The following is a 26,801-nucleotide window of genomic DNA, read 5'->3' as shown; positions in this document are numbered from 1 at the left end:
TGTCTTTGATTTCAATGTCAAACTCTTGCAAGAGTAATACCCATCGAATGAGTCTAGGCTTCGAATCCTTCTTTGCAAGTAGATACCTAATATCTGCATGATCAGAATAAACAATGACTTTAGAACCTAATACGTATTGACGAAATTTGTCTAAAGCAAAGACAATAGATTGCAATTATTTTTCAGTTGTTGAGTAGTTGGCTTGTGCACTATCAAGTGTTTTTGAAGCATAGTAAATGACATTAGGAACACGGTCTTTTCTTTGCCCTAACATTGCACCAACTGCATGATTGCTGGCATCACACATGATTTCAAAAGGTAAACTCCAACCCGATGATTGAAGTATTGGTGTTGTTATCAACAACTCTTTCAACTGATCAAAAGCTTGCTTGCACTCTTTGGAAAATTCGAATTCTGCATCTTTTTGTAGGAGCTCACACATGGGACGAGATATCTTGGAAAAATCTTTGGTAAACCTTCTATAAAATCCTGCATGACCAATAAATGAGCGTACCTCACGAACACAAGTGGGATAAGGTAAAGATTTTATGACATCTATTTTTGCTTTGTCTACTTCTAGACCCTTAGAGGAAACAATATGACCTAATATGAGACCTTTGTCAACCACAAAGTGACACTTTTCATAATTCAAAACAAGATTGGTCTCAATACATCTTTGCAAAATCTTTTTCAAATTACCCAAACACTCATGAAAAGAATTACCATAAACTGTGAAGTCGTCCATAAAAACTTCAATGATTTCCTCAACAAATTCCGAAAAAATACTTACCATGCACCTTTGAAAAGTGGCTGGAGCATTGCAAAGTCCAAAAGGCATTCACCTATATGCAAATGTTCCGAAGGGACATGTGAAAGTAGTTTTTTCTTGGTCCTCGGGTGCAACGGGTATTTGATGGAAACCGAAATACCCATCCAAGCAACTATAATGTGTTTTTCCCGCTAACCTTTCCAACATTTGATCAATGAAGGGAAGTGGGAAATGGTCTTTCTGGGTTGAGGAATTGAGTCTTCTATAATCAATGCAAACTCTCCACCCGTTTTGCACACAAGTGGGGACTAACTCACCTTGGTCATTCATTGTAACGGTAATACTTGTCTTCTTGGGCACAACTTGGACTGGACTTACCCACTTGCTATCTGAAATACGGTAGATCATCCCTGCATTCAACAACTTCAAAATTTATTTCTTCACTACCTCCATCATTGGAGGATTCAAACGCCTTTGAGCTTCTCGGGAAGGCTTGTAGTCTTCTTCCATAAGGATTTTGTGCATGCAAAGTGAAGGACTTAGCTCTTTGATGTCAGCTATAGTCCACGCAATAGCATCATTATAGTCTTTCAAAGTGGTGACAAGCTCTTCCTCTTCTTTTGTTGACAGCTTGGTGGAGATGATCACTGGCAAAGTTTCTTTATCTCTAAGATATGCATACTTGAGATGCTCGGGTAAAGTTTTGAGCTCCAATTCTGGTGCCTGCACAATAGAAGGAACAAGTTTCTCATTAGACATTTGTATTTTCAGCTTTGGAACATCAAACCTCATTTTCTTCTTCTCATCCATGCAAGACACAACCTCCATAATCTCTTTATCAATTGTAAATTGATTGGCAAGTTTTTCCACTCTTTCCTTTTGAAGATTCCTGTCTAAAATGAGAGCTAACACATCAAGATTAGACAAATCAAAACACTCCTCTGTCAATGGTTCAGTGACATCCATAAAATTCAAAGATGAAATATCACTTGGATATCTCATAGCATCATAAATATTGAAATTTATCACCTCCCCATCAAATTCCATGGACAATGTACCATCATAAACATCAATTTTCATCCTGGCTGTTTTCAAAAAGGGTCTTCCTAGAAGAATTGAGCTCAAATTTGGTGAGTCATCATCATCCATGTCAAGGACATAAAAATCTGCTGGAAACACTAGTTCATTCACTTGGACTAACATATCTTCTAGCACACCTTTGGGATGTACTAAAGATCTATCAACCAATTGAATGATTACCCCGGTCTTCTTCAATGTGCCAATATTTAAAGTTTTAAAGATGGAATATGGCAAAACATTGATAGAAGCTCCAAGGTCTAGCATAGCTCTTGGAACATGAAGATTACCTAATTTGCAAGGAACCATGAAAACACCCGGATCCTTACATTTTTGAGGTAGTCTTTTTTGTAACACTACAGACACATTTTCTCCTACTTTAACAGTTTCATTCTCTTTCAACTTTTTCTTGGATGTACATAATTCCTTAAGGAATTTAGCATACCTAGGGACTTGTTTGATGACATCAATAAGAGGAATATTTACCTCAACCTTCCTGAACATGTCCATGATTTCATTATCTTCCCTTTCACGCTTTGACTTGTTTAATCTTGAAGGAAATGGAGGAGGAGTGACTTTTGCTTCAATAGGAACTTGCTTTGAGGGTGTTTTTGACTTTTCGTCTTCTTTCTCTAGCTCCATCTCTTCTTCTTCTTCTTCAATCATTTTAGGACCTTCATGTTCTTTGCCATTCCTCAAAGTGATGGCACATGCACTATGTTTTGGATTCTTCTCGGTTTGCGCGGGTAGTTTGCCTTGTGACTCCAATTTACTCATAGAAGTGGCGAGTTGAGTCATTTGTTGCTCCAAAGTCTTGATGCTCGCCTTGGTCTCATTTTGAAATGTTTGAGTACTTGTGGCTAAACTCTTAACAATGTCTTCCAAAGACATTCCTGATCTGCTTGAACTACTTCCTTGATGCATGTTTTGAGGTTGCAATTAAGATTAATGAGGGGGTTGAGTTGGCTGGAAATGTGGTTGATAACTTTGTTGGTGATGCATTTGATTTTGAAATGGGGGTCTTGGTTGATAAGGTGGTGGTCTTGGCTGAAAATTGGCATTAGGTTGATGCCAATTTAAATTGCTTCTTGGCTGGAAGTTCCCTTGTTGTTGACTTGAAAATCCCATAGCTTGAACTGGCTCTACATCTTCTTGTAACATTGGGCACATATCAGTGGGATGTCCAACTTGTGTACAAATACCACAAGCTCTAACTATTGGTGGTTGCATGCCCTTGTCCTTTGCAAGCATCATCACTATCTTAGGCAACTCAGAAAGTTGACTTTCAATTTTTGGGGTTGAAATTTCTTTCACTCCTCTTGGTGTATCATTGTACAATTCTTCTTCTTGGACTGTATGCTTGGAATCTTCTGCCATGTTCTTGATAAGAACTGTGATTTCTATTGGAGTCTTATCAACTATAGATCCACCACTTGATGCATTAAGTAATCTCCTATCCCAAGATGACATTCCTTCACAAAAATACTGCAACAACTGATATTCTATAATCCCATGTTGTGAACATCTTGAGCATAATTTCTTGAACCGTTCCCAATAAGTATGCAAGGCTTCTCTTTTTTGTTTCTTGATACCAATTATCTCTCTGCGTAAAGCTGAAGCTCTCATTTCTGGAAAATATTTATCCAGAAACATCCTTGCAAGTTCATTCCATGTTGTGACTGACCCCGGTGGTAAGTCATATAACCACTCCTTGGCTTAATCTTGTAAAGCAAAAGGGAATGCCCTTAACTTGATTTGATCTTCTGTAACTTCATGCGGCTTCATACCCACACAAACAACATGAAATTCCTTAAGGAATTTATGTGGGTCTTCATTCTCAAGACCACGAAATGAGGGTAACAAATGGATGAGTCCAGACTTGAGTTCAAAGTTGATTGTTGTAGGGTAATTTATGCACAAAGGTTGCTGGGTGACATCTTGAGTGGCCCATTGTCTAAAGGTTCGTTCAGGTGGTGGATGTGGAGGATTTTGACCATGGTTGTCTCCCATGGTAGGAGTAGGGATAAAGGTTTCAGATTCAGGTAAAGGTGAAGATGGGGTTGATGGATTTGATGAAGAAGCTCTGGATTGTTGTTGTTTCTTTAAAAGTCTGGCTTGCTTCCTTCTTTGTTTAGCAGATTTTTCTATCTCCAAATCAACTGGTAAAGGTGTACCTGTGCGAAAAGATCTTGGCATAAACAATTAGTACTACCGTATCCCTGGCAACGATGCCAATTTGTTTGGCTGTTAAACCAACAAATAATGGGATAAAATAATATTAATAAAGCTCAAATCGTTGTTATTTCTTATACTAAAGATAGTATAGGGTAAGTAGGGTCGGTCCACAGGAATACATGACTTTTTATCTTGCCATATTTTCATACAATATACAAATAATATTAAAATGGGGGATTGTGTTTGAACTTGAATTAAACTTCATAAATATGAAAGATTGATAACAAAACGCAGTAAAAGAAGTACATTTCTGATTCTGACTCTTATACATGTATTATGTTGAAACATGTAATATGATTATAACTCATGTTCAATCTAGGTTGGTAAGTTAGATATTAATAAACTCTAATATCCAAAATTGGCAAAAGATATTTTATTCAAAACAAGTTCTTCAAATAAAACTTCATTTAATTGATTCAATTAAAATAAGTTCTTGCATCAAATCATTAAATGACATTAAGTTCTTGCACTAATTACCAACAATGTTTAACATTCCTCTTAAGCTTGGGAATATAAACATTTAATCTTTGATTGCACTAATTTTGATCTAATTACAACCAAGTAAGTGTGTTACTAACATCAAATCATAAAACATATACGAATTTCATAATTTGAGTAACTAGATTGACTAGAACCCTAATTCACTGATCAAGTGAAAAAAAGAACCAACCAAACACATGATTAAGATCAAATCAAAGATTACTAGATGTTAAACACAAATCAAATTCAAGTTACAACCTAATAACACACACTTAAGAATTCGGATTCGGAAATGATAATGAAATCAACCACACATGTCTAGGTTGAACTACAAATCAAACAAGTTTAAACTTCAAATTGACTTACAAAAAGGAAATTAAAGTGTTTCCAAGTGTTAATCTACTTCCAAAGGCTTTGAAAATCGCCTTCTCTCTGCCCAAAATCCGACCTAACTTCCCACTAAACTGATTGTCTGAATTATATGAGAGTAGAACTTCTTTAAAAATCGTCGAGACGTTTACACGGCCCGTGTAAATTAAAGGGTGCCATTTACACAGCCGTGTAAACAAGAAAAGTAGAATGCTCAATCCTTCTAGGCCTTCGAAGTAGAATGCTCTTGTATATACGTTTACACGGCCTGTGTAAATTATAAGCTATCATTTACACGGCTATGTAAACTCCTGTGAAGCCAAATTCTCTATTTCTTCATTCTTTCTCTCTTCAATGCTCCAAAACTTCTGAAACTTTGTCTCCAACTCTTTATAACTTCCTCCATCAAGATCCAACCTTCAAAAATCCCTGAAATATCATAAAAGTGTGTGAATGGAATTGCATCATGAAAAAATCCCGAAAAATATGCAAAATGCATGAGTTTAAACCTAAATGCAATGCACTTTTATGAACTAAAACTACAAAATGAATGCATGAAATGCACCCAAAACTAGTCCCATGGTGTTGACTTGAACATGTTTTGTTTGCATGTTACGCTCATACGGTGGAGGAATGATCTTGGGATGCATCTTCTTGAACGATTAATAGTGTGTGAGAGAGTGCCCTTTTTTATGGCACCATTGGCACTTGCCAAGAATTGGTTTTGAACCTACATTAGAATGGACATTAGAATTTGGAGTGGGCAATATGCCTTGTCCATGATGAGGAGAACTACTGTAATGGGCAGAAGACACATTTTCGTTCTTGGGCGGCCAGGAACGATGGCCGGAACCTTGCCGATGGTTCTGTTGCATGTGAAACACAACTGCTGGTTGGTGAAGTCCAGTGACCTGAGTTTGTTGGGCCAGAGAAAGCTCATGATTAATTAGTTTCTCATCTAATTTGTTGAATGAGATCAGAGTATATCTAGCATGAATTGCATCAATGAGTTTGTATTATGATTGATCGAGGCCATCAAGAATGGTGTCAATGATGTCTTCATTATCCATCTTCTTTCCTAGGATTGCCAATTCATCCGTGATAGTTTTGATCTATCGCATGTAGTCAGAAACAGATTGTGTTGGAAGTTTTGTAGTTTGTTTCAGCCAATGTTTTAGCTGTTTTATGTGACCACGACTAAGAGAGGCATAGGTTTTCTCCAAGATTTCCCAAGCATCACGAGAAGAATCAAAACCTTGGATTATTGGGACTATCGCTTCAGAGAGACTCCCAACAAGAGCACAAAAAATTAGCCTGTCTTGTCGGAACCATTTTGGATAGTCGTCATGAGGAACTTGCTTTCCATTGGTATTAATAGTAGGTGACGGCTTAGGGTGAGAGCCATCGAGAAATTTAAAGAGATCAAGACTGTAGATCAGCGCCTGAACTTGAGTTTTCCAGGCCAGGAAATTAGATGAGTTTAGTTTTAGGGTTGTAGGGAATGTTACAGCTGTAAGGTTTTTCATGGATGGGTTAACCAAGAAAGACGAGTGGGCTGCAATTTTGATCAGAGATTTTGGATGAATTGGGATGAAGACTGAGAAGAACTTGGCGAAGAGAGATTTAAGCCGAGCTCTGATACCATATAAAGACTTTGATATCAATAGTTTTAGATGTAAAACTTAGAAGATCCCCTTATTCTTGGTTGCTTATAAATGGATATGCCTAGGAATAAGAGACAACGACCTACAATCATGTGTTTTGAAGCAATTTATGACCAAATTTGGCCCAAGGGCATAAATGTCTATGTTATATTGATCTATAAAAACCAAGGTTGTACAAATCGTTTGACGATAGTTCGACGGTCTACTGATGTTAAGGGATTAATCGGTCTTGGCGGGGATTAATCGAGGATTAATCGGGGACCATAGATTATTAATAAAATATTAAAATTAAATAAATATTAATATATCTTAAAAAAAGTACTTCAAAATTAGAAAATAAGAAAAATTATAATTTGGAAATATAGAAATACGAAAATATGAACATTTTGATATAATATTTGAAACTTTGAAATTTTGAAAATTTTGGAGTAAAAAAAAAGTTGGTTTTTTGAATTTTTTAAAATTTTTTGACTTTTTTTTGACTTTTTTTGACCTATTAATCCCGCCAAGGCCGATTAATCCCGCCAAACCCGATTAATCCTAAATTTCCAATTAATGCCCTAATACTTGACGGTTGGAGAACGCCAAACGATTAATCCACTATTAATCGCCGATTAATCCCGATTTCTGCAACCATGGTAAAAACAGTTAAAAAAAATACCAATATACTTTAGAAAAGCATAATGTAAACATGAAATGTCTTTGTTAAGTTAAAAGTATAATGCGATAATAGCATTATTTGGTTAAAAGTTGAATTTGAAAGGATGTTGCAACGTTAAAAGTGTTATGCCATTTTATATGTCATTGGAATAAGAGATAATGACTTGAAAGGGTAATGAATTTTTAACTTTGTTCACATTTAGTCACTACATTTTTTTTTTCATTATCAATCTGCCACTAAACTATTGAAACTGTTCACATTGTACCCTTATGACCGGTTTACCAATAATGATTTACGTTTTTATACTCCAACTGTGTAAAATATATCAGCTTTTCTTTTTGGTATTTGCTTTTTTAGGATTTATGCTTTTATACTTCATTCTTCTACTTAATAAATTTTTAATTAATGTAATATGATATTTCTAGACAATAATGATTTATAAAATAATGATATATAAATATGATAAAAAATCAAAATTAAGATGCTGATATAATAATTTATTCAATTTTGTAAAATTTAAAAGAATATGCAGCTTTAATTAATAAATTTGTCTAAAACGTAAAATAAGATAATAATAGGAAGATTCATTAAAATTTTAAAGTTTAATTCCATTGGAGACAACCTTAGAAAATTGGAAATCTAATCCCAATTAAAGTTGACTAGTGACAAGAATTGGTGGGCTATTGTTGATAAAAAATGTGTTAATATTATTATCAAACATTAATGATAAGCTCGTTTACATTATTAAAAAAAAACAAACATAATAAATAAAACATTAATTTTCACAAAAATGTCATAGTTGTCTACCTCTTACTAATTCAACAATGTAAACACTCATTTGTGAAACGAATCTTATTGGTAGAATGAGTCGTTATATATTAAGTGAATTCGTTTGTTATGAATAAAAATTATATAATCAAAATCTGAAAAAATATATATTGTTAAAAAATAACTAAATAATTGTTATATATATATATATATATATATATATATATATATATATATATATATATATATATATATATATATATATATAGAGAGAGAGAGAGAGAGAGAGAGAGAGAGAGTTAGATTCAAATGTTTTTAGCAACTATTGTGTGCCTAAATGCACCAATGAGAATTCAAGAAATAATAAATAATTAAATAAATCATTAAAGGGTATTTTGGACCTTTTGTACTTTTATTTAAGGAAATTATTTAATTGAAATCATTCAATTAAGGAAATAAACTAATCATTCAATTAAAGAATTAAACTAAATATATTTGACCTAGATATGTTTGCGGCCGAACACTTCATCATCGACATCAACACCATCACCATCACCGATTCTACTTCTTCTTCTACAATCGACGGATCCAAAAGGGAGCACATACTCTCATCTCGCAATTGATGATGGATTCTGGGGTCGATGAGGCTGAAGAAGGGGATGCAGAGGAGCAGTGGCGCTGTTGTGGGGTCTATGAACACGAATGAGAAGCGAGGAGCAAACGGTCAGGAAATCCCGACGATTGCATGTACTTGGATGGAGGTATCCTCCGGCAGCCTCCTGTTCTTCTTTCTTTGGTCCGGTAATCCAACAACTAGGGGATATAACTGGAAATTATTTACCTTAATCGAGATTGATTTTATCTCGATTTTTTTTCAAGATCGAGATTGTGTTCATCATCTTATTAAATTCGATTTCTTCAATGGTTTATTTCTGTTCGATTGAAGAAATATTCTGATACAACTTGCACTTCACAGTCATAAGTTGGATTTTGTTTCGAAAAAGTCAAAATTGGTGTTCATATTTCTAAATCGATAATGTAAATGTGTGTTTGTTTCTTGAATTCATGACTGGGAATGAATGTATATGTGTGTTGATGATTCAATCACAGCTATTGAATTCTGTATACAATCACAACTCTTGAATTATGTAATGTATTGTATTAGAATTTATTTTATATAAATGTTTTCTATTAGAATGTTTGAGAATAATTGTCAACAACAAGTACATTCTGTCAGAATTTATAGTTTTTATTCTCTTAAAATGCATTGAATTTTTTAATTTTTGAATCTTGATTATGTTTTCTTTGTGGATTTAGGTTTTGAAGAGGCTAACATTGATGTGGAGAAGGAAGAAAACATAGAGAATGAGAGTGTATTATACCAGAATGTGTTATGCTACAATGTATAAAATGTTGCTAAAAAATAATATTCTATCAGAATAAATTAGTGTTTTTGTTAGATTGTGATGTTTATTTTTTTTTCTTTCAGAATGTTGTTATTATTGAATGAATCACAATCATACAATGTAATTATTTGATATATTATTAGTTCAAGAATTGATTTTGTGTATTCTTTTTAGAATGTATTTACTAGTTTATGGTTGACATTCTGTTATTCTGACAAAATAAAATCGAAAAATATATTTACTAGTTTATGGTTAACATTCTAACATTCTGACAGAATAAAATCGAATTTTTAATTTTGAATTAATTTAAAATATTCAGATTTTTAAAAATAAAGGAATCAATTATCCCAAAAAATACGAAAATTTCCTTTTTTAATATAGGTTAATTGACTAAAATGCCCTTATACTGAAATTTGTGTGATTATATGGTATATGTTATCCTATTCTACTATCATAGACCCTCAGATCATGACCTTTGATTATATTCCATCCGATGGTCCAGATCTGTGCATTCTGGCACACAATAGTTACTAGAAACAAAATAACCTAATTATATATATATATATATATATATATAATGTAACATTTTCATATTTTATTTGGTTCGACATATGTGTTCTAAATTTACAATGGCAGACTTAGATCATCTTGTATTTTTTTGAATTGATGTCTCACATTTCATTTTCAATAGTTTTTTAATATGTTTATCTTTGGTTGTAAAATCCTTAGACTAGGTGGAGTTGAGTCGTCAAGAAGGGTCGCTAAGGCTCACCTAGGAAATGGAACACCGCCTCTTAGCGCTCATATGGGGCTCACGACGATGGAGTTGCTACCGACTTGTGGAGATGAGAGAGAAAGAATTTGGTGAAGGTGATTGGTTGCTTGCACTGCAAGAAATCAGGGCATTAATGGCGACACCAAGGAATGTCGTCACTAATACCTATGAATAAAAAACAGATATATTTTACCCCACATTTTTTATATTGTCGCTAATGCTTTGCAAATGTTGCCTCTAATACTCTCGTCGTCACTAATAGTGTCCGCACTATTAAAAACCGTGATATTTTACCTCATATTTTTATATCGTCGCTAGTGCTTTGCAAATGTTGCCTGTAATACTCCCGTCGTCACTAATAGTGTCCCTATTATTGCTCACGATCCATCTGCTCTCTTCTTGTGTAATTCAGACCCTCTATCTTGTAGACAATCCAATGTCCACCTTATATTATCGTGATCTATAAGCCAGCCTTGGATACCACCCACCACAATACTCTCTCTCTCTCTCTCTCTCTCTCAAAACTAAACTACAACCGCCACTATTTTCCACCATTAAACACCAACAGAAAACCCACAAGTACGCCCATCTTCCACCATTGTCCTCTATCAACCATCATCAAACAACATCTCCGCCGTCAACTTCAAGAACCGCCTTCACTAGGTTTACATTTATGAAATTGAGAGATAGAAGGTTATAGAGAAAGAGACTGTTAGAGAGTTAAATTAATAGACTTTTTTGTAATGTTAAAGTAAACAATTTTTGTGGAATTTTTTTTATATAAAAAGAGATGTAAATGACAAACCTTTATAAGGAATATATGTAGAAAAATGACGAACTCCATGAAAGATGAACAAGTTGGTCTTAGGGTAATCTTGCAGTCAATAATTTTTTATTAAAAAATTAATGAGAAATAGGGACGACACTAACAGAGGCGACATTGCCATTAGTGACGATTTTTAGCAATAGCTACGACGCAATATGGAAGATGAATTAGTGACGACGTGTCATCACTAAAGGCTTTAGGGACGATTTTTAAGGGCTTTAGTGACGACAAATGTCACCCCTATTGCCTTGATTCCTTGTTGTGTTGCTCTGTGAATGGATCCAACATTAAAATCAAACATAATTTCACTTTTTTTTTGGTAAAAAAACATTTTTTACCCACTCCCTATGAATGTTACCACTTCCTATGAAATTTTAAGAATTAGGTGCTAGCTAGGCGACATAAGAAAACGACGTGACACTCAAAAAAGTGACGTAACAAGGTAGTAGGAGTGTTATCACTCCCTCTAGCCTGAGACAAGTAAAGATGCTCACATGTAATTAGGCTTGGAACGGAGTGGTAAGAGATCTTTATCCATTAAAAACCGTTAAGAAAATATGCAGTTTTGGATCTTTATATATATATATATATATATATATATATATATATATATATATATATATATATATATATATATATATATATATATAAATAAGTTCAATTGAGAAAAACAATAAAGGTCTAGATTAGGGGAATTCTCAATCAATTTATTTTTACCGCAAAACACTCTGTTATACCGACACGACGGATGATAGATAATATTCATGTATGAATATAAATGTAAGTATATTCATATACAAATCCACAACCACCATTCCACCATCAACCACCACCATCACCACCACCGCTAGTTCCGCCACCTCCGCCACCAACCACAACTGTCATATTCATATATTAATAATCACTTTTTGATATATTTATTCATATATAAATATACCTATTTCATATATGATTACATGTATTCATATATGAATATGAATTTGAATTGAGTGTGTAGAGAAATTTATGAGCTTGGATACCAATTGTAGTGGTCTTGAATATGATGACATATGCAGAATTGATAAGATCTAGTGAATCAACATACAAATCATGAAAACATGGATTAAATAAATATGGTTTAAGCTCTCATTAGTTCTTGATAGAAAGAGTACAAATGGGTCTTGCTATTTCTCTCTCTAAAACTAACACTCCAAAAATGATCATTATATAAATGAGTGTCACTCACATCCTATTTATAGGAAAGACAACTCATTACACAATACAAGAGGGTAAGCACAAATTATATCCAAACGTGACTTTGCACCCTAACATTCTCCCCCTCAAAATTAGGATGGGATGTCCCGACTTCAATATCCAACGGGCTCGCGCGATCAAGACCAACTCCCATTCAAAGTAATACTGGTCTTCAAACCCGCAACTGAATACCCAAAGCTTCGAATAACCACTCTTCATTCTCACCCATTTTATAATAAAAAAATGATTATAAAACCCATTAAGAGTGAGAAGCGCCTGAGGAATAATCTTAACAGAAATCCCCCTTGATGTGTGCCAAAACTGAAACCGTGAAAAACTTGCATGGAAACACAATCACAAAAACTTTATGAAAATTTTGCAGTTTTATAAAAATTTTCAACTTTTCGGTGAGAATTGCAAGAATTTTCAAAATCCGGGTAAAACTGCCACTTTCAGAATTCTGAAGGGAACTGTTGTGCTAAAACAGTCTAAAATGTGAAACCTTCCCCTAATTGCGAAACTTGATATAAAGTGTTACGTCGCATTAACTGCAGGGGCTGAACTCGTAAAATCTTCATTTCTCATAATTATCTGCCCAATTTCGAAGTTGGGTAATTTCTGCCAAGTCTTCGAAACATCAGGGATATGAAACGAAAAGTCTCTATTTAACACAAAATTTTATCTTAATGTCAAATGTGGACTAAAACAACCTATTCTTTGAAAGAGAAAGGGTGTAATTCGAAACAATTCCTTTTCTTCTTCACTTCGTTACACTGAAAATGAATGGACAACCTTCGTTAATGAAGCACAAACCACAAACTTTTCATCACAAGTCTTTGTTAACGAAGCATGAACAACCCTTCAATACTCGACATCACATCGCTACTCGACCATAGTTACTCAACATCAACCTCTGGTTAACGAATCCATCGACCCTTCGTTAACAAACAACAATCATTCGCTAACAAACTGAGATTTTACGTCGATACCAAAGACTTCGTCAACGAATCACAACAAATGTTCAAAAGCGAACCCATCAACCATCGACATCTCGATTCCAAAATCCATCGTATATCCATTGACATGGAGTCAAACCCATTCTATCATTCGACCATTTACTTTTCGTCCTTCGTTATCAAGCCATTAACCATCGATTAATTCCAACACAGTTTTCCAATACAACCTTCGCTTTTCATCTCAAATACTTCGACAACGAATAACAAATCCACAACCTTCGCTAACGAACCATCATTAACATCACTGGAACCCTTCTCTTTTCATTCAACCCAAGTTCTCATTACCAGCCAACAACTCAACCTTAACCATCGTTTCATTATTATAGGTCCTCCCAAAATCGAGTATCATCTGTTGGTGCATGTAAATGCTCCACAAATAATGAGTGATTATTAGGTTATATTTTCCCTTTATTTGTATTGTTGGTGTAAATACTCTCCCTCATATATAAAGGGAGAGTTGGTCACTTATTAGTTAGCTACCTCATTTCTTTTCCTTAGTTAGAGAATACACTTCTCACAATGTAATCTCTAGAGAGAGAAAATGGTGGGTTCTCCCACCCAGGGAGAGTTTCTCTCCCACCAAGTTCTTATGAATATTCTCTCTTTGTTCTTACTTCTTTTCTATGAACTCATCATATGTTCTTGATATTTTTGATACACGATTAATCTCAAGATTATTTCTTCGGCACTCACCGTTCATTATAAAAATGGGTCTCTACAATTGGTATCAGAGCCAAAGTGATTTTTTTTTGAATATCGGAACTCTGATTTTCTCATTAAGCCTTCTATACCACTAAAGCTCATTTCTCAAAAAAAAAAAAAAAACAAAATGGCACAATCGTTATCTCTGAATGTCTCCAATAGTGTTGGTGGTTCTAACCGAGCTCCGATAATGGTAGCAAATAAATATCATCACTGGTCACAAAGAATGGAGAGGTACTTAAGAAGACTGGGTAGAGATGTAGGGCGATCCGTGGAAGGACTACATGTTCCAGTCCTCACACCAGTCCAAACTGACGGCGCGACAACCAGACTAGGAGGAGGTCAACCAACTATGAGCCGTCCTACCAAGGATGATCTCGATAAAATGGAAAATGATGCTGTTGCTTTTTATGAAATTTCTTGTGGTGTCGCTCCTGACAACTTTGATATTATCATAAACTGCAAGTCAGCAAAATAGATCTAGGATGTACTCAGAAACCTATACGAAGGCTCACAAGAAGCACAAGATAAGAAGCTCACTACTGCACTTAACGACTTCAATAACTTCAAAGCTCATGCTGGTGAAAGTTTGGAAGACTCCTTCAAGAGATTCAACCTAATAGTCACAAAGTTATCAAATGCTGGTACCATCCGCATCAACCATGTAACCAATCTCCAGTTCCTTAATGGCTTAGGACGACATTGGATTACGGCCAAAATGATAGTCCAAGGTGACAAGAAGATTCACTCTTTATCACTCTACAAACTCTATGGAGAACTTCAAGCACAAGAATCCACTGTACTTAAAGACTGTTCTGACTTCGGAGGACCACTTGCTCTCATAGCACAAGCTCCACCGCAATCACCCTACTCTTCGTCGTATGACACCCCACCACAGTCATACGAAGCAGATTCTGAGTCTGACGATGAAGAAGAATTTCAGAAGGCTATTGCTCTAGTTAGCCAACAGTTCAACCGCATACCACCTTCTTCTTTCCGCAAAAATCAACAATTCAACAAACCTCCATTCAACCGTAACTTCGGTTCTCAGAATAACCATTCTCGATATCCTAAAGGCTCTCAGAACAATCAACCAAAGGAGGTACCGCAATCTCCTCAGAACAATGACTCCGGTACTCAATCAGAAGACAAGACAGATGTTGTGATTTGTCACAAATGCAATAAAGAAAATCACTTTGCAAAAGACTGTTAGGCCAATGTAGTCAAGGACAGAGCATTCTATCTTAGAATTGCTCAAGAGTTGGAAGAAAAAGAAAAGGCAAGGGCATATGTGGCTCAAGTTAAAAGAGACCATCACGTTTGGTCATTAGGAGATAAAGAAGAGACCATCAGCAGTGTTAAGGGAAAAGGGAAAATCTGCATGCTGGCCACTGCGGATGATGATGGGTCAGCAATGTTGAACAAAAACTACTACTACATGGCGAAAGATGGGACTCTAAGGATCGTCGAACAGGTAAAACTCATCATCCAAACTTTAAACTATAGCAAGCATGACTGTCAACCCTACATAGATGATCTTAATGACACTTGTGCTGTCGTCCTTACAGACTATAATAAAGCCCTAGATGAGAAGAACATTGCATCCCAAGAGATGTTCCACGTGAGAGGAAGACTGGATAACAAGAGACTTAAGATTGCAATGTTAGAAAAGGATCTAGAATTAGAGAAAGATGCTAGAATGTTAAGTGAAACCCAATTAGAGATAGCTTTGAACCAGAGAGATTTAGCTCAGAGAGAAAATGTACGCTTAAATCTCTTAATTGAAAAATTGTTTAATGAAGGTGAGGCTATTGAAAATTTGGTAAACAATGGAACCGTGGACAATACATATAACTGGGGTTGGTCAAATGGGTATCCTACCGCAATGGATTCCTCACCTCGGTTCAACAAAGACAGAGTGTATGTCCCTCCTGATAGAGAATTTCATTTCCCTGTCAATGACAAGACTTTTCCCGAAGATATCAAAACTCACTTCGGTAGATTACACAGTTTGAGCAATAATTGTGTCATTGAGGAAATTGTGCCTGAGGATTCTAGTCACACATGTGATCAAACTCCCATCAGTGGCACCAGTCACTCAAATTCTCAAGTTTCATCCGTAGTTGATGAAGAAACTGTTGTTGAAGGCCCCGAAGTCTCAAAGGAATTTCCATCCTTGTCCTCAGACCACAGTGTTTCACATTATAGTCGATTGTCACATTGGTTATTTCATGCCGGTTATTATTGGAAGAATATTCCTGCCGTAGTCGGACTTCATATTATCTTTGTGACGCTTGCACCGCAACAACGATTGATCACCAAAGTTGTTTCGCATTCTTCACGATATGAGATTTTATGACTTGTTGCTTATGATTTTTGGTTGAAGAATCATGTATCTTGAGCATGTGGACTTTATTCTCTATTGAAGACCACTTCAAGTGTTCCGGCACCGCAGTTTGGATATTTGGATATATTTTTGGCATAACAGATTTTCTCAGCACAACTTCAGCAACTGTCACCCCCTTTCTCATGACCGCAGGAGTATTTATTTTACTCTTTCTCGTTTCTTATCGAGACCCTTCATACATTTAGGGAGAGCTTCTCTTAGCTCTTGGTATCCGACACTCTCCATCCGATGATTTGTTGATTTTTTATATCCGGTCATTGGTTATCAAAAATATGGTGAGAATATCATCCGGATTTGGTTATTATTGTTTGAGTTTGGATTTTTGAAGACTTTTGAAGACGATTACTTATTTAGTGATGCGATGTGGCACTTATTTTTGGTCCTTGGATCAAATTTTCGGCATTGCTAGACCATGTTTTTGGACTCACATTATTTTTATCCGGACTTCATGTTATGGATGCTTCACATTTTTAGCAGGTTATTCTTTGAAGAATTTCGGTGTATTATGATTCGAGAACTCGATATGTTTTTCATACTTTTGAAGACGAAGTGTTTCTTTTATTGGATCTTCTACTTGCTCATGGTAACCTCCTTCTTCGGGTGATTATGATTGGTTTGAAGATTTGGATCTTATCTTTTCTGCTTCATTGGTTGTGCTTTGAAGCCGAAGACCTTCATTTCAGAGAGTCATGGCCAGTTTCAGACTTCACAGACACTTCATAGTTTCAGTGACATTTCAGCACTTGAGTTCATTTTATTACCACAATTGCTAGTCAGATTACTGTATTATAGCCTTGTATCACTTATTGTATCTCTTATCATTTGTAAGCATTTAGGGAGAGAATGTTGGTGCATGTAAATGCTCCACAAATAATGAGTGACTATTAGGTTATATTTCCCCTTTATTTGTATTGTTGGTGTAAATACTCTCCCTCCTATATAAAGGGAGAGTTGGTCACTTATTAGTTAGCTAGCTCATTTCTTTTCCTTAGTTAGAGAATACACTTCTCACAATGTAGTCTCTAGAGAGAGAAAATGGTGGGTTCTCCCACCCAGGGAGAATTTCTCTCCCACCCAAAAGTGTCCCACCGCAGTCTCATCTATAACCTACTTTGCGGTAGTCAAATAATCTTTACCACAGTTGAATAACAATGACTGCAACTCTTCAGTTCAAGGAACTACAACTCTTCAGCCTATTTTTCATGAGTTACCTATAGAAAATTTTGAAGTAGGCCAATGCTCTCAAATTCCAGAATCCTCAAGTTCTGATGATTCTAGTCCGCGTTTTCAAAATTGTTCAAAAAATCTCAGAAAACCGCAGTTGAATAACAATGACTGTGGTTCACCAAAATTTTTAGCAAAAAGAGCTTTCAATGAAGAAATTAGATCTCGAAACAAAAGCAGACCAAGTTTTTCAAAAAATAAGAAACATATGAGAATTCCAAAATCCAAGAGTCCAGAAATATTTGTTTTCACAAATTACATTTCAAAAAATTCTTCTTTCATGAAAACAAACAAAAAGGGATGTTCAGTTTCAAAAGCCATTCCTGCTACTTCTGACACAACCCAAAAAGGTGTCAAACTTGTAAAAAACTACGTCTTTCAGGTCTATTCCTCAAATGAACCCAAGTGGAAAGGAATTTTACCCACTGCAACACTTTTAAAATCACATCAAAACAAGTGGAAAGGAATTTTACCAAATCCACCTAGAGGAACTCAAAGATTTCCACGTGTGAAACCGCGTACAAAACAAACTTTTCAGAAATCAAATGTCAAATCTTTCAGAAGTTACCCACCTCGGACCAATTTCAAGTCCAATTCACTCCATAAACCGCTGACCAAGCACAATGTCAGATTCAATGACAAACCCTCTTTTTGCAAATGTCAGTGCATCTGTCAAAAGTTTTTATCTCAAGTCAAGTTAAATCAAAGTCAGAAATCTCGTACTTTTCAAAAGACTCGTAACAATCCAAATCTGAACAAACACCCAGGACTAGGTCTAAAAGATGACAAAATACCTATCCATGCAACCTCGGACCATGCATCATTTAAGAATACATCAATCGTCCCTGGATCCAAACTTGTTTGGATGCCTAAACTAACCGTATAATTCTCAGGCTTTGTGCAAGGAGGAATAAGAAGAAGAATGGTTAATTGACAGTGCCTGCTCCTTGCACATGACCGTAAGGTTAGAGTACCTTCGGGATTTCGGGCCTATATGAAATGGTGGAAATGTCACGTTTGGTAACAATGCAAACGGTGTCATCCGAGGTTACGATGTTCTCACTACGGGGAACTTTTCCATTCAGAAGGTTGCTTATGTAGAAAGCCTTAAACACAATCTTATCAGTGTTGGCCAACTATGTAAAGTAGGACACCGTGTTGAATTTGATGATCAATTCTGTTACGTAATGACAAGTGATCACAACACTTGCTTAATCAAATCTCGCTCCGATGGCACGATGTATCCTCTGGATGTCTCTTTCATCATTGGTAAACCGCAGCTGTGTTTTCTGTCCAAAGTGGTATCTGAAGTCTGCTGGCTTTGGCATCACAAGCTAGCTCATCTTAAATTTCGTTACATCAACAACCTCGTCACAGGAGAACTAGTTTGTGGTCTCCCCATTCTCAAATTCAGCAACGATACTCTTTGTCCAGCGTGTGAATGCGGTAAACAATCAAAAGCAAGCCATCCTCTGATAATGGATTCTTCTATCTCCAAACCACTGGAGCTATTACATATTGATCTCTGCGGTCCCTCAACCGTAGCCAGTCTTCACCACAAAAGTATATACTGGTTATTGTTGATGACTATACACGCTTCACATGCGTCTTCTTTCTCAGACTCAAATCAGATACACCGCAAATCTTCATTAACTACATCAAAGAAATCGAACTTCAAATCAAGCTTCCAGTCAGACGCATCCGCAGTGACAATGGAACTGATTTCACTAATCATCTTCTGAACAGTTTCCTAGTTTCCAAAGGCATCTCGTTGAAGCAGCCAGACCATGCTTAACTTCGCCCAACTTCCTCTCTACTTCTGGGCCGAAGCTGTAGCAACCGCATGCTTTGTTCAAAACTGAAGTATCGTATGCAAGCGTCTCAATAAAACACCATATGAAGGTCTCAACAATCGCAAACCCAATGTTCGTTTCTTTCATATCTTTGGATGTAGATGCTTCGTGATCAACAACAGAGACCAACTTAACAAGTTTGCACCAAAGTCTGACGAAGGTATCTTCCTTGGTTATTCTACTAACAAGGTTGCATATCGAGTGCTCATCAGAAGAACAAGGTTGATCATCGAAAGCTTTGATGTGAAATTTGATGACTCTCACATCCGCAGTGCACCTCCGTCCACCGTAACAACTGCAATCATGGAAAGTGACATCCCAGTCGCTTCCGGACCTCTGAATCTAGTTGAAATCAACTATGATGATCTTTTTGATCCCATTGAAACGGCGAAACTATCCAAAGTTCTAGTGTCACCCGCAGCTCAACAACAACATGCCGACGTATCTGGACCATCTCTATCTGAAGTAGTATCGCTCAATTCTTCCACATCTCCGGTTGAGGGGGAAAGCTCTACTTCGGATCTTATAGCAACCGTTGAGGTTCTAGTACCTGATGTTGCTTACATTCTTGCCCGAAGTGAAACTCCACCATCAAACGAACCTTCGGAGGACTCAGACGACGAATTCATAGAGAATATTGACACTAGATCTGATCCTAGAATTGTCACTCTCCCATCTGCATTCCAGGGGGAACCTTCTCAGGTTCCAGAGGAACTCCCATCCATAATTCAGGGGGAACCTCAACCTCTGCCTATTCCTCAAGTAAATTCTGATCCATTAGATCAAAATGATTCAGCAGGATGTTCTCAAGTCCAGGGGGAACTGCCTTCTCCAACCGAAGATTCCTCTGATATCCAAGATATCCCATCTACCGCAGCTGCTGATCATCTGATGCCACGTCTTCATGTATGGACAAAAGACCACCCACCAGGTCAAATTATTGGCAACCCATCCGTAGGTATCCAGACTTGGTCGTCCAAGGACTTATCTGACCACTGCCATTATGCAACATTTATGTCTACAGTTGAACCTCGAACATTCAAAGAAGCTTTGCTTGAACCAGACTGGATAGCCGCAATGCAAGAAGAATTGGAAGAATTTGAAAGAAACAAAGTATGGCAACTTGTTCCTCTTCCACAAGGTCATACTATTGTTGGTACAAGATGGGTTTTCAAGAATAAGATAGACAAATCTGGCTCAGTCATCAGAAACAAGGCAAGACTTGTTGCCAAGGGCTACAGTCAACTAGAAGGAATTGACTACGATGAAACGTATGCTCCGGTAGCACGCATGGAAGCCATCCGACTCTTTCTAGCATACGCAGCCCACAAAAAGTCAAGGTACACCAAATGGACGTTAAAAGTGTTTTTCTCAATGCGGAACTAAAAGAGGAGGTTTATCTTCAGCAACCTCCGGGCTTTGAAAATGTTGAATTCCCTGACCACTGCTATAAGCTTGAAAAAGCAGTCTACGGTCTGAAACAAGCCCCAAGAGCTTGGTATGAGACACCTTCTGATTTTCTTGTCTCATCTAGGTACGAAAGAGGAGTGATTGATCCCACATTATTCAGAAAAGAAAATGGTGACCACCTTATGTTGGTACAAATATATGTGGATGATATCATCTTCGGATCGACTGATCAAGGAATGGTGGATAAATTTCCTAAGCTCATGACCAACAAATTCGAAATGAGCATGAATAGAGAGATTAATTTCTTTCTAGGTCTTCAAGTCAAACAAATTCAGCAAGGAATTTTCATTCATCAAGAAAAATACACCACATAACTTTTGAAGAAATATTCAATGGACAACTGCTCTTCTGCTAAGGTCCCTATGGCCTTCGGTTATAAGATCTCTGCTGATCCCTATGGTGAATCTGTGGATTACAAGACTTATAGAGGTATCATTGGTTTGCTGATGTACCTCACCGCAAGCAGACCTGACATTGTCTTCGCAACTGGTGTATGTGCAAGATACTAGGATGATCAAAAAGTGTCTCACATGATCGCAGCCAAACAAATTCTTCGGTATCTTAAAGGAAGCAAATCTATGGGTTTATGGTATTCCGCAGGCAACGACTTCAGTCTTCAAGCCTTCACCAATGCGGATCATGCATGTTGTAAGATCAATAGAAAAAGTACATCAGGTGGATGCCAATTCCTAGGAGGAAGACTTGTAAGCTATTCTTCAAGAAAACAAACGTGTGTATCTCTATCTACTGCAGAAGCAGAATATGTGGCCGCAGCCAGCTGCTGTTCCCAAGATCTTTGGATGAAGACACAATTGCTAGACTACGGGTACAGAACGCTGTGGATACCAATTTACTGTGACTCTGAAAGTGCTATAGCGATCTCTCATAATCCTATTCAGCACTCCAAGACAAAACGTATTGAGTTACGGTATCATTTCATCAAAGATCATATTCTGAAAGGTAATATTGAACTCATATTTGTTCCTACTCATGAAGAGATTGCTGATGTTTTCACAAAAGCTCTTGACTCTACAAAACTCAATGCATTCTTACAAATGTTGGGAATGATGAATCCGGACCCGCAATTCTTTACGAAGTGTTAGCTACCGCAGACCATCATTGGTCTCCATTGCAGTTCTAACTGAGAATTACATATGATAGATGGTTTTGATACCGCAATCTAGGTACCACAACCATATGTCATACGTATCTCTCATGGGTTTTAATGTTCTTTTATTTATAACTTTTGTACAAGTGTTTTCTCACAGATTCTCTCTGAAATCTTTCTTTGTTCATCCACGATGAAGTTTCTCAACCGCAATGATTATTTCATCCGCAATTGCCATAAATAAATCACAACAGAATCATTAACTCTTGAATCTTTGTGTGCTATTTAATGATCCTTCATTAAATAAAATACAAACATTCCCTTTAGAAACTGTCACTTTACCTTTCTGGATAAACCCCATATCAGACCTATTTTAAGGATGATGACAAAAAGAACGATTCCTAAATCAATCCATTCTCAACTTGTCCTTTTCTCTCCCAACCACGTCCCATCAGTTACAACATTCTCTCTCATCAACCCACATTTACCTGACGTATTACATGCGTCTAATCCGCCATTAAATGCAAACCCCTTTTAAGATCTCTCAAAATCTCTCCAAAACCCGTTTCATCTTCGTGTGGCTGAGATTCAATCCCAAAATTATTGATTCCCCCCAAAAACCCCATTCAACTTCTTACCCCCTTCTATCTTTTACCTAGGGCTAAAATCCTTTTACCCCATTTATAAACCCACCTTCTTCTCTAAAATCGTTTACGCTCTCTGTGTATTCGATTATTCTCTCTCAAACTCTCCAAAACTCCCATAAGCTCTCAAGAATTCCAATCTCACATCTCTCAATGGCGAAATCAGGTGCATCCAAGAAGCAATCCAAGGCCTCAGGCTCCATGAATCAAACTGGTTCCACATCACCAACAATCGCTTCAAGCAACTTACGATTCGATGCATTCACTGACGTTGTTCCCGTTTCTACACTCTTCAAGTGTGCTCTTTCTGCATACAGACCACTGGAAAACCCACAAGAAGTGCATCTTAACCTCATCAATGATTCTTTGGTCATCTTGACCAAAGAGAAATTCTTGACTGCCATAAACCTTCTGATTCATCCATCAATCAAGATCTTCACACCATCTATATCTGACATCACCACCGCACTCTACCAAATGGGTTATCAGAAACCGATCCGAGGGGTTGGTGAGTTTAAGAAGAACCAACTGCCTGTGGTTTGGCAGTTCGTATGCCACTTTGTCATCTGCTGTCTGTCTGGCAAGACCGGAGGCATCGATAACATGGGTTTAAAGTTTCTTGAACTCGTATGGAGCATCTTTACAGGCCACGATGTCAATTACGGCCAGATTCTTTAAGATGATTTCCTCCAATACATCCCCAAAGAGCAACCAAAGGAAAACCCAACCGAGCTCACTTTTGCTCGATTTTGGTCTCTATGTATTTCTGATCTACATGCGGATGCTGGTCTCGACATGGGCAGTGACATCAACTTTTTTGTCACCAAGGATCTCAAAAGGTACACTCCTTCTTCTAATCAAACTCTATTTGGACCTATCCGCAGGCTTCCCACACACATTCTTACCTTGCTTGGTCTTGAGACTGCTGATGTCTCAGATCATATAGAGGCCACAGAGGGTATTATCCCATACCCTTCTACCCCACCTCTTCCTTCTACTACCATTCTTCCTGAGGGTACCGCAGCCCCCTCTGCCACTACACTTTCTAACATTTCTCAATGGAGAAAATCTGTGGCTTCTAAAAAGAAAGCTACCACACCCAAGAAGAAAGCCCCAAAACAAACCGCACCTTCTAAAAAACGAAAAACCAAAACCACCACTGTATCGAGCAGTGATTCTGATGAAGATAGACGACCTATAGCTATCCTCAAGAAAAGAAAAACAACTGAAACCACTGGCCAAAATCATGACCGGACTGATACTGTAGCCTCTCAACAGGCTCCGGTAGTCCTTGGGATGGCCGCACATCCATTCAATATCACTATCGAATACCACTCAACCTCATCATGTGAGATTGTTTCATCATCTTCTTCATCTGAACGTGGAGACAGCCCCCCAGTTTTATCTCAAGTAGATAAATCTGGCAATCGCCCTAAGGTCTCCAGGGCTTCCAGACTGCATATTTTATCTTCTGAGGAGTTAGACTCCATACTTTTGCATGTATCCCAAACATTTCAAACACCACTCCATCCACAGGGCATCTCTTTCGCCCATGCCAGAACTGGGCCGTGGCTAGACTTGACCACGGGTCAAGGAGACCGAGGAAGCCCAGGAAATCCTACTCTGCTTACGTCTTTATCAGGTCGTTTAGGCACGGTGAGAACTAATGTGCAAGGATCCGTGAACCCAAGGGACACCTTGGTGCGAACAGAACGAATTGACGACGAAGATTCTAGTGACTCTTGGAGTCGGTATCAGCCAACTACTGATGCTGAAATCAAGAAATATGCTGCTTTCAAAAAAGCATTCCAAGCCCACAAGGAGCAATAGATAAAACAACAACAGAAGGAACAAGAAATCATGTCTGTGGCCAAGCACTAGGCAAATGCCATCAGCAATGCCCATACTGCTGCCACAATCCAAAAGGTTCAAACCTGGATGGATCAAATGGCGGAAACTGTATTGAAAGCTCAAGCCTCAACCGCAGCCGCAAATACATCTAATGTTCCTCCTACTCCAACTCCTGTTCCATCTCCCGCAGTCAATCCATCTCAAGACGAAGAGCCAGCAATTGAGCTCAGCTCTGCCCCTACCTTCGGTTTTGATGATGAAGACATCCAAGAGGTCAACAAACCAAATCCTTCCGATGACGACCTTATGATGTTTGAAGAAGAAGAAGAATCCAGCGGTTCTCAGCATTCAACTTCTAAGCCCAAGGAAAAGAAAAAGAAAAAGAAGAAAGATGCTGTCACCAGAAAAGAATTCCTCAATCTCCAAGCCAAAGTGGATCAAATTTTGGCTGTGGTTAAGCCTACCCAACCTCCACCTGAAGATACTCCAGGACCGCAGTCTCTGATTGAACGCATTGAACGACTTGAGACAAAGAGCGTATGGCTGCTGAGCGCATCTCTCTCAAAGTCGAAATGGGGATTCGATCTCTTGACAACAACTGCAGGGCCGATCATCAAGACTTTATGGCCGCAGCAAAACGCCTCATTACTAAGGTGACCGCAATCAAACAAGGCATACAAACAACCATTGTGGATCAAGCTGTACAATCTCCAAGGGTGATAGATGAGACTCATACTGCCTATGAGTCCACTATCTCTGTTCTTCATGCAACAATGAACCGGATGCAGAAATCCCTTACCTCTAATTTCCATGTCCCTGAGATACTTCAGCTTAATAAATACATACACAAGCTGCTCTTCAACTCTGCCACTCCAAATAACTCACAACTGGCCGAAATGATGAAAATTCACTTTGCAGTGGTCTGTGCCAAAGTAGATGGCCTCAAACAATGGCTTGAGGAAGCACCTGCGTTGCATCCCTCAAGAGGGGGAAGTGATGAAGAAGGCCATCGCTCAGATACATGCATTCGTCTGAGCCTTCCAATCACCACAAAGAAAATTTCCACACCACAGCCTTCACCTCCACCATCTCAAAATATTCCATCTTCCCACTTATCACCCAAAAACACCCTCAATAGACCTGAGACTCCTCCTCATTTCAAAAACCTTGAGGAACATATATCATCAGAAACCTCCACAGACTCTCCTGCTACCGCTCAAAGGAAACATGATTGGAAAGCAGCCAAGCTAGCTGAAATCATATGGAGAGAATGCGGTTTTGACACTATGATCGATGAATCGCTGATCAACTCATGGGTCAATCCTCTTCGCAGGCTGCTAGATGAAGACTACACTCCCCATCTCTCGTATGCTGAACCACCATCCGATGGTTATTAGGATATTTGAATTTCTCCTAATGCTAAGTATTTTGCTGTCTTCGAATCCTTTGACTGTAGTCTTCCTGAGCACAAGCGTCTGCCGATGGAATTTGAAAGACTCACTCGCTTCAATGCGAAACATGGCTCTTCAGTAGAAAACATATGGTCTAATGATAGACCATCCGCAATGAAAAACTACAAGATGTGGAAGTTCATGAAAGCTGACTTTGCTCAATTCACTCTTACCAGAAGAGAGCATGACTACATACGCACTCAGGCGAACTTTCCCTGCATGAATCCTGAAGAAAGATTTCTCATTGCCAGAGTTTTTCAAAGCAAGGCAGAGAAGCATCCAAAGATGCAGATAGCTCTTAACAAAGCCAAATCCTTTCTAAAGGACACTGTTTGCGAATTTGCCAAAATCGATGCGGATATCCACCCCACCATCATCAAAAAGTTTGATCTCCCCCACTAGAGCTTGTGCCAAATGCCAACCAAAGGCTTTGAAGAAAGATCATTAGGCACAACAAACTTCTCGGAACTTGGCATCATATTCAAACGGAAGACAGACAATGTCAAATACTTCATTCCGATGAATGCCATGCACCGCCTGCCCAAGAAGTAACTTGACATATGCAAGACCGTAGTCGAAAGATCAAAGCACACTACTGCTGAAGTCAAGTTTGAGATTACAAGGAGAATTACATGGCTGGAGAATGTTAGGAAATTTTGGTGAATTTTGATCAAGTTCCTCAAACTTGATAACTGAACCGGAGTTAAAGAGGTCACTTAGGGGGAAATTTTTGAATCATAAAAGTGACCCTCTTGAAATCAACTACCGCAATCTTCTCTTTACTACCGCAACGGTTCGGCTCCCGCAACCAA

The 26,801-nt window shown here is 37.7% G+C and overlaps 1 protein-coding gene across 1 annotated transcript; it reads right to left on the bottom strand.

Moving 5' to 3' along the window:
• Window positions 1-1,201: 1,201 nt before the first annotated feature.
• On the bottom strand, window positions 1,202-2,770 carry LOC111895804 (uncharacterized). The gene has a single exon (XM_023891864.2). It carries the CDS (start codon window positions 2,768-2,770, stop codon window positions 1,202-1,204), a length of 1,569 nt encoding a protein of 522 aa, XP_023747632.2.
• Window positions 2,771-26,801: the final 24,031 nt, after the last annotated feature.

Source organism: Lactuca sativa, chromosome 3 (genome assembly GCF_002870075.4).
Source record: "Lactuca sativa cultivar Salinas chromosome 3, Lsat_Salinas_v11, whole genome shotgun sequence".
Lineage (NCBI taxonomy): Eukaryota > Viridiplantae > Streptophyta > Magnoliopsida > Asterales > Asteraceae > Lactuca > Lactuca sativa.
Note: the sequence above shows the minus strand (reverse complement) of the source record. Positions and strands in the feature narration are given on the sequence as shown.

Bases quoted from the DNA above. Each gene is read 5' to 3' on its own strand.
- LOC111895804 (XM_023891864.2), bottom strand. From the start codon at position 2,770: ATGCATCAAGGAAGTAGTTCAAGCAGATCAGGAATGTCTTTGGAAGAC.